General features: G+C 30.9%; 1 protein-coding gene across 4 annotated transcripts in view; it reads right to left on the bottom strand.

The window, feature by feature from the left end:
* LOC113363407 (protein trachealess) overlaps nt 1-11,200 on the bottom strand; it is a 397,957-nt gene that overhangs the window by 98,508 nt on the left and 288,249 nt on the right. For 3 of the 4 annotated variants that reach the window (XM_026605910.1, XM_026605909.1, XM_026605907.1), the window contains exons 5-6: nt 4,272-4,458; nt 112-233 (exon numbers count right to left, since the gene is read on the bottom strand). In XM_026605910.1, coding sequence (XP_026461695.1) covers nt 112-233; nt 4,272-4,458 — 309 coding nt within the window. The remainder of the gene's footprint in view (nt 1-111; nt 234-4,271; nt 4,459-11,200) is intronic. The other variant, XM_026605908.1, reaches the window with a different exon arrangement.

Below are 11,200 nucleotides of genomic sequence, written 5' to 3'. Positions count from 1 at the left end.
AAGACTGGCCAAATCGATTCAGCCGTTTTCGAGTTTTATTCGGACATTTGAAGAGAGCTCCATTTTTATATAAGATATGCTAAATGAATATATTTTTTTTTTTTTGCTTACCCGATATCCTGAAGATTTGAAATGACACCCACGTTTCGTTAATGTTGATTTCATTCGTACACAAAATGCTCTGTCTATTCCCTTGTATTGGCTATTTGAGGCCATTGTCATTTGAGTAGCCACTGCAAATAATAATTAAAATATTAATTATTGCACATCTAACTCTTATGTAAATTACTTGGTATTTGTAAGCGCTCTTTAACAAATAATATAATATAATATAATAATATAATAATATAATATAATATAATATAATAATATAATCTTTGACTCTTTTGACCCTAAAATGATCTAAATTGTACAACAAATAGCTTATATAAGTAATATGATACAAATATGTATTATTCATTATGTTATATACATTATGACTTATCGATTATTTTTCAGTAAATCCAGTCACATCTTTTAAAAAAAAAACTTTGAAAGAGATACAAAATCAAATTTCTTGATGCAAACTAAGTACCAGAAAACAAAAAAATTACAATATAAATTACTGTTTTCATAAATCATTTTATTATAACAAACAATGAGATTCAGCTACTATTATTATTATCAATTTTCAATATATTATATGTATGGACGATTATATATAATAATTCTCTCTTGTATTTTGAAAGTCATTTTTTCCAATGCAATTAGAGAATTTTATAATATAGATATTATTTCTAAAAATTTATAAAAATACTTCAATTTTATTTTATAATTCCCACCGAGTCCTGAATATATACATTTTAATAACCATCAATAAATGTTGATTGCAGAAATAAAATGTAGAATGTTGAAAAATTAAATATATATATTGAAAAATAATGAAGAAAAAAATTAATATACAGAGCTTCTCTTTAAATATTAAATGATTGCGACGCTAAATAAATTACATGGAGTTTTAGTGACTAGAATTAGTTAAGTAAACTAAACTAAAATAGAATGTACTGGACTAAATCTAGGATACATTACCAAATTTAGGATACACTCAATTCTTTCAAACTATTATTAGAACTGTATTAGCTTTTCTCGGTAATCAGTTTTATCATTAAGCAGTTCCAAACAATAGACACTTAAGCATTGCACATATAAATAAGCTATGTTTGAAGTCAAACTAATATTATTTTGACATTTGTGCTATTTGGAGGTTAGTTTTTATCATTAAGCAGTTCCAATAGACACTTAAGCACTGCACTTATAAAATAAACTATGTTTAAAGTCGAACTAATATTATTTTGACATTTGTGCTATTTGGAGGTTAGTTGTGTTAACCCCTTGACAGTATTCAAAAATTAAATACGCTCGTATAAAACAGCAAAGGCGTCTTCGTGACAATTTCATGACTACCGACACACTGACAACCAACAAAAAGAAAGATGATTTATAAAAATAAGATAGATGTATCGAGACTAGCAAATCTTCAACATACTCTTATTCGAAACATGCTGTGTTGCCACGAAAGTTTGACAACATATCTATATTATCAGAGAATAGGCCCAAATATTGGGCCAAAAATAGTTTTTTGCAATATTTGTTAATTTTCAGATTTTTGGGTTTCAATAAATAAAAACTATATAAAGAAAATAAATGTCTAAAAAGAAAATCTTTATAATTTTAAATACCATAACATGGAAACTTCTAATTCAGAAAATCAGAAATTTATCAGTTAACAAAATTCATCGAATTGTATTCAAGAGCACATGTTTCACAAAACTACTGACTTGCATTTACAAACACATGTTTCACTTTTGAATTTGAAGTCTTGGTCAACAATACAACCTTTACTAGACTAAAACATCTGTAGATATCACTTGCAAATCGGCTCCAGAACAAAATCTTACATCCATCCACTAGGGCAAAATAAGTCAATCTCCAATGGAGCATAGAGCGTGTCGAGCAATGGAGCGGACATGCCGTGGGAATACGGCTTCAGGTGACAACGGGAGAGTATCATAAGAAATGCATATAATAATAAGAATAACAATAATGGAAATAATGGAGAAAAAATAATATAACAGAAAAGCCGCTCTGAAGAACGCCGCTCCGCTGGCTACGTGAGTCAAATGCAACCGCATTGCAAAAATCTCGAGTGCACGCAGAAGTATTTACTTTGAGTTTCTAACTCGAATAATCAATGCCTCTCGGGAGGCTGATTGATAATATGCATTGCATGTGTTCAATATTTCGTGTTAACAATTTTTATACAAAAAATAATTACATTGCAAATACATGTTCGCTATTCCCACAGTTCATATTACGAATCTCTCCTAGTAAAAATTGATTTTTAGAAATTCATTAACCTATTCTCGGATTTTTTTTTTAATTTTATTTGAACAGCGATCAGAACTTATGGGTTCTATGAGCTGTTGTGATTAATATCTTACAAACTACGTTTATTTTTATTACAGATGGCAACCCAAACAGTTGTCACATCTCTGTACGATAAATTTTTATTTCAATCTCTGTAATAGGGCAAGTATGGTGCAACAATGCCGGGTGAGGGCTATTTCACTTTTGGAAACATTATTGCTATCTATATTTCCAAGTGAAAATCGTTGTCAATGTTGCCTGACAACAGGCTGCTCGAAGTGGGTATCGAACCCGGGACCTCTAAAACAAGTCCCGTCGCTCTTAGCCGCTTACCTACGGGAAGTGGGTATCGAACCCGGGACCTCTGAAACAAGTCCCGTCGCTCTTAGCCGCTTACCTACGGGCGAGCCCGTTCTCGGATAACAACTATATTATATGTCGGTGCCAATGATAAAATAACATTTTTCCAATAAGAGAATGTTGAAGATTTGATATATTTGGCTCGTCTATTTTATTTTGATAAATCATGATTTCTTCTTGTTAGTTCTCAATGTGTTAGTAGTCACACAAATCTGTCATAAAGCTATATAAGAATTCATACAAGTGTTTATTTACATTTTGGGTAAAAACTAACTTCTAATTAACACAAATGTCAAAATACCATTAGTTTGACTTCACGTCTATTTAGGTTTTAAGTGTAACGCATTAGTAGGGGAGACTGGGTACGGTAGTGACAGTAGTCATAATAGCTAATATATACTGATTTTGGCATAGGAAAATCAAAATAAGGAAGATAAAGTATGTTTGTTTAAACAAGTTTTCACTATTGCAATTAGCCAGCGCCCTACATTAACATGATCTGTAGAGCACATTGCTTTAAAAGAATCAAAAGAAAATTCTCTGTTCGATTATTGTAATAATAACTCTTACTTGTATACAGACATATCACTTTGTTCGATATTTTGCTGTATGCCAAAATACGAAAGAGAAAATGAATGAAAAGTCCAATACAAAAAAAAAGATTTTATAAGAGTCCTTGTTAACTCTGTTTAACAAACTATGTTTTGTAATATATTGTTATATTACATTCAAAAGCTTCGCTTAAATGATTATGATGTGTTGTATTACATATTTCTGACAATAAAAGATGTTATAAATAGTTTTGGTGTTTATACCAATTATTTTTCAACCTATTTTTATGCCTGTCACAACCGTCTTAATTTAATTTCAAATAAAAAATAATTCAAATTTCTTAAACTTGAAATTTTAGTTTTCAAAAATACAAAAAATCAAAGCTTATCGCAAGACATGTAAATGAAAAATATATTTATAACGATTAAACATATAAAAACACATATAAAGATTTGAGAGTTTTTAAACAAGTTATAGGCTTGTTTTTTACCACAAATAATTAATAATTTATTTTAATTGCAATATAGACGGTAGCTTATTACAGGAGTAAAATACCATTTCTATTTATGTACCACCAACTATAAGTAAATTATAAAATTTCATGACATAAATGTATTAAATCAAAAATATGTTTCATAACGCCAAAAATTTGCAATTTGACCGATCATTAATGATTAGCATATAAGAATATGTATATTTTTGAAACCATAGCTAAATTAAGTTAACAGATTATGTTACCTCTTCAAATTTTACCAATAATAAATTATTACGAGTTAATATCACACTTTTTAATTATTTTTAATATTTGCATTTATTCCATTCTCATTATCAATATCAAATTTTACTTTTTGCTCGTCCTTAAAGTATGTCAAAATCAAATGCTTATCCAGTGATTGAAAGTCCGGATATTATGGTAAGTAAATATCACAAGTTGCTCATATTATCAAACTCACCATCTGGGTTATTGGTTCCAGAATTCGTGGCTCCATCGTCGGAACCAGCACTTGCAGGTGATGGTGCTCCAGATGTCGACGATCCTGAGGGCCCACTACCTGTGAGACCAAGTCCGAGTTGTTCTGCAATTTCTGCATGATCGCCTTGATGGACATAGTCAAATATACTACTACCAGTCATTTCCACCTACGGAAGAAAAAAATATATTGATAGATATAATATTGCAAAAGGCTCCTACAGAAATTATTTAAAGAGATTAGTCATTCAATATTTTTTTCGATGAATTTAGGTATTCTAAAATAAATCTGAATAAGATCAGTTTATTTATTTCATTAAAAACGTTTGGATTAATTTAGATTCGCAATGAAATTTTTGCTTTAAAAGCTTTAAAATTTATTAAAAACTGAAAAAATTGGATATTTAAAAATTTAATTAAAAAAAAGTATTTATTAGGTATTTTAATTTAGATTTTTTTAACGATCGCGCTGCATAGCTAGGAGAAACGAACTTCGAGTTTTAGAGACAAATTATCGAAGTGCGTAAGCGCCGTGTTGCAATCTAACGTGTAAAACCATAGTTTCTCACTATAAATCTTCATATGGAACTCATACAAATGTACACAAAATTAGTACTTATTATTAAAATCACTAACAAACGTCTGATAATTTGATGCACATATGTCCAATAATGATTTTTGTCCGCCAAATGATTTTTTTTTACTTTTTTCATTGAATCACCGAAAAAACTTGACCTGTCTCATTCAAAACGGACGCACCGTTTTATCAAGATCTGAATTACTGATTTTGGCACGTTTTTCCTCGAATATTCGAAACGGCTGAACCTGTCTTGACCAAAAACCAGTCACATGTTTCCTTATCGATATGAGTAGAATGTTTTATGAATCATTTAAATTTGTTGATCCGTGCTCTCGAATTCATCGACGAAAACATGTATTTGCACATATATAACACATACAAACCCACACATTACGTACATATAGCACACACACAAACATACATAAATCAATTTTTCACAAGGTATGTAAAAATGTTCAGAAAAATTTGAAACTTAAAGAAATGCAAAAATGAAAATTTTCATTTTTGATTTTTTACGATTTCTATAACTTACCCTAATTGTGAATTGTGATAAAATTGTAAGTTATAATAGTATTAAAATATGTACTATTTATATATTTAAAAAAAAATTGAAGCAGTTTCTCACAATAGAAGTCAGAAAAAATTGTGTGCCAGATATAAATACAATCGACTCTGATTGAAATATGATTCTCAATTAAATTAAATAACCAGTTTTAGAGAAATGTAAAACCTACTGTTGCTCTATGAGATTGCTCTACTTCAAAAAATATGTGAATAATACTCACAGTTAAATTAAGAATATTTTTATCTTTAAGTTCATGCAATTTGAAATGGAATTTTATAAAAGTAATTCCTGAGAGTATAGAAATAATAAAACACGGAAAAAGTGAAATTTAAAGAATTTTGTCAATCGAGTAGGGGAGACTGGGTAAGGTAGTGACAGTCATCCTAATAGCTAAACTATACTGATTATGAGATAGGGTCCAAAGCGCACAGAAGAAAGTATGTTTGTACAAACTTTACCCTACGGTAAGTTAAAAAGTAAATCACGGAAAAACTTATCAAAATGACACATTTATAACATACTAGCTAACCCGGCTATCGTTGTTTTGCTAAGTAAGGTATATTCTAAACAATTTCCAGAGAATCAAAAATATTAATACTTTAAGTGTATAAGGATGATTTGTTTGAATGCTATATACAATATGGTATTATAAAAACAGTAAATCCCATTAGTTTGTCTATATTTTGTCAATACAATCAAACTGGAAGTTTTATACACTTACTATAGAAAACATGGTATAATCCAATCCAAGTCTTTTTTAGTCTTTCGACTTATTGATTACGTTTCAAGTTTTTCAGATTTTTTTGGATTCTGGATTTTGTGTATAATTGTAAATAATACTACTGAGCTTATACAAAATTTTTAAATTTCTGCGAGGATAGATAAAAAATGAATTAAGTATTTCTTCTTTGGCCTGCTTTTTGAAAAGTTTCATATAACATCCGATGAATTAAAGTAAATTTAATAAAAAGTATTATGGATTTTCGAAGATTACTGTTTATCTCCCGATAGCAAAGTCATAAGAATCAAGGTTATAGCTGGTTATACATCTTTTTTCCTCTATTTTCAAATATTGTTGTTAAACAATGGTTAACTTTAGTGGTTTTCGACACATCAGCGGTGGGCCTTCATATATTATTATCTATTCTTCGATAAATTCTAGGAAATTATAACTGGGAAAATGTTATTCGACAAAATGTCCCTTTGATCGATACCAAATTTTGGTTCTGAATTTAAATAATATGAATAAAAAATAATATAACCTAGAAAATGTTTTATAAATACCAATGAGTATATAATTATACAAATGAGATCTTTCAGAGCACCGTGTTCGAGAAAAATATGCCAAAAAGTGCATTTTCATATTAACGTTTCAAGAAAGGTGATATTTTGAGTTTATAGTAACACTTATTGCGGCCCGTTTACTAACGTTTTTGTATATAAATAAAACTACAAACAAAACTTCTTACTACAATTTATTCATAATAAAATTATATTCATGTAAAACATCCTATTGAACGTAATTGAACATCATCTGTCAAAAACGTTTGACATTTCACGTGTTAGCCACCGCCCATTGTATTATTTAAATTACGCTTCTACAAAAATTTTCAAATAAAAAATGTAAAGTTTCTACGTGATTTTGAAATAATATCTCACCTTTTCGACCATTCTGGATTGGCACGAATTTTTCAGGACTAAGACTGGCCAAATCGGTTTAGCCGTTTTCGAATTTTACCGAAGCATTTGATTGAGAGCTTCATCTTTATATATAAGATTAAAAATATCGCCATGTAAGTTTTAATATTATGATAATGCAGATGAGAAATTTATAATTTCAATTATAAATATCAGTATATGTATGGAATGCGGTTGTCCATATGTAATACCAAAATTGTAGACATAATAAATTCATCTAAATATTATGTTTTAAATTTGGTTTATTTTATGTATGATTAGTATTGACAACACTATGTGTAATCATATTGGTCATTTATAAAATATAGTTGGTATTTGCGTATTTACAACTAAAAAGAAAAGGTTTCAAGAATTATAATTTTGGCAATTAGACTCGGGAGAAACAATCGAGAGATCCGAACTGAACATTGACTTTTGTTTTTGCGCTGACACTATGATGAGCCCAAAATAATGTAAATCTGTCAAGTTGAAATGCGACGTGTGTTGACAGGTCGCTACATATGAATCAATTATCCAAGTCGACAAGAAATTTCACCTTACAGCTTTCAATTTTCAATAAAGTCGTTGATATTTACAAAACACAACCCTAATAATTTGGTGCTACCAAACAGCCCCTGGTTCTTTCAATACAAACATACCAACACACACACACATAAGCATTGGCACATTAGTTAGTATGAGTCCGCATCGCATCGCATCGCATCAGAGCCGAGCCGAGCGAACTACGGCTTGTCGCTGATGCCGGTCACGTAGATAGCGCGTGCCGAACATCCCAAATGCTACGAGCGAGCCGGTGGTGTGCTGGTGTGCGCTTCGCGATAGCTTTGTAGCTTCTGTACCACGCCAAAACACGCTGGCTGCCGTGTGATGCTTAGTGTTAGAACGAAATATCGAGTACTGAGTAAATATCGATACTTTGTGGTCGATAGTGAGTACTTTTGCTATCGATTTTTTAGCTCGTTCTATTTGTCAATATCGATCTTTTTCGTCGATAGCACTTAAAAAGAATCGACAGCGTAATCTATGAACACCATTCATCGACCAACTATGTACACCACTCATTTTGCGAAATGCAATGCAATAGTCTCTCTAGGTGGTCATAACTGTTCAAAGAAGTGTCAAAAAATAATCCCGAAGGGTCATTAGTCTCAGAATTTATTGCTCAAAAACCCAAAATGAATATGACCACACTAATAAATAAAGATGTTTATTTATTACTCTTATGTAAAATGAAACAGCTTTTTCAAGTTCCAGAATGTTTTATAAAAACATATTCAACAATCGATGTATGATTATTTCAAATAATAATACTCATTCATTTCAATATACAGTAGAACCTCGATTATACGGACTAATTGTCGTCGACAGGCATCCGGATAATTGAAAATCCGGATAATCCAAATTATGAAGAATAATGTTTTGTTTATCAAAAATAACAAATACATATATGGATATCAACAAAAATCGATGTTTATTAGAAAATTAACACTTACATATTTTTTTACAATTATATTACATTATACATATAATATTAATCATGAGGTAAAATATTCAGGTGGTACGTAAAGTATCAATGAAGAAGAAAAGTTGCTTACGAATAATTTGTTGATAGTTTTTGTAAAATATCGCTTATAGTAGATGTACCTACACCATACCTATCAGCTAACTTACGGTCTGTTTCGTCTTTATTAATGATTCAATAATATTTATTTTATCTGTAGGGGATAACACCACCCTTTAAAAATGCATATATGCACGTCAAAACAAAGAATGTATTATTAATGTATATATAAAACTACTAGTAAAATATGCAAGTTCCGACGCGATTATGTCCGGATAATCGCGAATCCGTATAACCGAGGTCCGGATGATCGAGATTCTACTGTATTAGTATTTTGCATAAAAAGAATCGAAATATAATTATTTCAAATAATAATACTCATCCATTTCAATATATTGGTATTTTGCGTAAAAAAAAACGAAATATAATTATTTCAAATGATAATGAGTATTATTATTTGAAATAATTATATTTCGATCCTTTTTTACGCAAAATACTCATGTATTGAAATTTTTGAATATCAACATGCAAACATTTGGTTCGAGTTTCTCGGAACCATTTAAACTTTAAATCCCATCGCTCCGAAGGGATGTTTCTCTACAAGTGCCGAAATATTATCTTGACCGCCATTAAAATGAATGTTTATTGCTTTCCAAAGAGCTTCATATTGCACTTTTATGTAAAAATGTAAAGGCTTTTTAAAGTTGCATGCTCGCTAAAATTATTCATATAAAAATATTCAACAATTATAAAATATTATTTTACTTGAAAATATTAAAATATTGTTGTACTTAAAAATACTTAAAAAGTATTGCATATTTAATATAGTATCAGACTATTATATTGTATTAATCAAAAATACTCAACTATTATAACTTGTCTTTTTTTTAAGAAGTATAGAATGTGAAATTAGTATTGAAAAATTACTGTTAACATTTTACAATATTGAAAATGATTCTGATTTAACACACCAGATACAAGCAATACAATTCATTCTAATATTTTGATATGATATTTAATGAGTTTTAGATCTTTCTTGCACTTATGTTTGACTTTTATGAAAAGTACTCAAAATTCGATATTGAGTACTATCGATACTTTTGCCACGATATTTTTTTGGCATCGATATTTTGATTAGATACTTTTTAAATTACTCAATATCGATCTTTTGCCTCGATACTTCTAACACTAGTGATGCTACGGCATAGAGCTACGCGAGCGAGCTATGAGCTAGGAAGATCATCGACTCCGTAGCACGTCCACGTAGATACATGCAGCAACATGCCATGTAGCAACTAACACCGCTACATAATAAAGAGTTGCGCACCTTTCATTCAAGGTATACGTTTCTGTAAGAATACTAATAGTCAATAAACAGTATTTATACGTGTTTACAAACAAATGAATACACATACGAACAAACGAACATACATACATATATACATATACACTTATTTTACATATATATTCAGTCCATCTTCATACAATGGGGTATTTCTACTATGCGGATTAGAAATGGCGAAAGCCCGCCTATAACATGGTTCTCCTACAGCGCGGTTTTCGTTCAACAACCAATAAATTCCTTACGAGCAATATACGAGGTGTGGCAATTAAGTAATGAGACCGATTCCATAAAAACCGTATATTTTAAAATTATTCTACAACTCTGTCATTCCCTTCAAAGTAGTCCCCTCGGGCAGCTATACAACAATTCCAGCGTGTTTTTCATGCTTCGTAACATTTCTGGAAGGCTTATACTGGGAGGTCTACAAGTACCCTCGTCACGTCAGTCTAGATGTTCTGAATCAACTCAAAATGGGCATCTTTCACCACCGATTTTGTTGTGAAAAACAAAAAAAAAGTCACAGGATGACATATCGGACGAATAAGGCGGTTGTTGCAACACGACGATCTCTTTAGAGGTCAAATACAGGGACACGCTGAGGGCGGTGTGGCACGGCCCCTTGTCGTGATGAAGGATCCAGTTATGAACGATATCTGAGCGCATCCAGTTGAAGTTTTCGTAACATTTCGAGTAATTAGCGATAGTAGACTTGATTACGGTTTGCCCCAATCGAGCAAATTCTTTGTAAACGATTTCACGGGGATTAAAACAGACAATCATCACCGTTTTTACCTTCCTCGTTTTCCACGTTATCACGCCCCTCCTTAAACTCCTCATGTGATCAAAACACCTGGGCACAACTAAGAGCACTATCATCCTGCATATTTACAATTTTAGCGTACATTTCCGAAGCTGTTTCGTCCAATTTTACGCAAAATTTTTCCTAGAAACACACGTTTACTCAACAAGGCAGAGCAGGCAAACTAAACAAGCCATGAAAAATATATCAATAAAGAAGGGAAAGATGCCGGGAGAAGGGAAAGGCAATTTTAAAGTCGTAGGATTATCACAATCGCGGCAATATAATCAGTCCCATTATTTAATTGCCACACCTCGTGTGAATGATTCTAGTAACTATATATTGTTGTAAGAAGCCGTTCGGC

This window comes from Ctenocephalides felis, unplaced genomic scaffold (genome assembly GCF_003426905.1).
Source record: "Ctenocephalides felis isolate EL2017-DRISC unplaced genomic scaffold, ASM342690v1 CF-g0.4_SCAFFOLD_00845, whole genome shotgun sequence".
Taxonomy (NCBI): Eukaryota; Metazoa; Arthropoda; class Insecta; order Siphonaptera; family Pulicidae; genus Ctenocephalides; species Ctenocephalides felis.
This window is presented reverse-complemented; position numbering and strand designations above follow the sequence as displayed.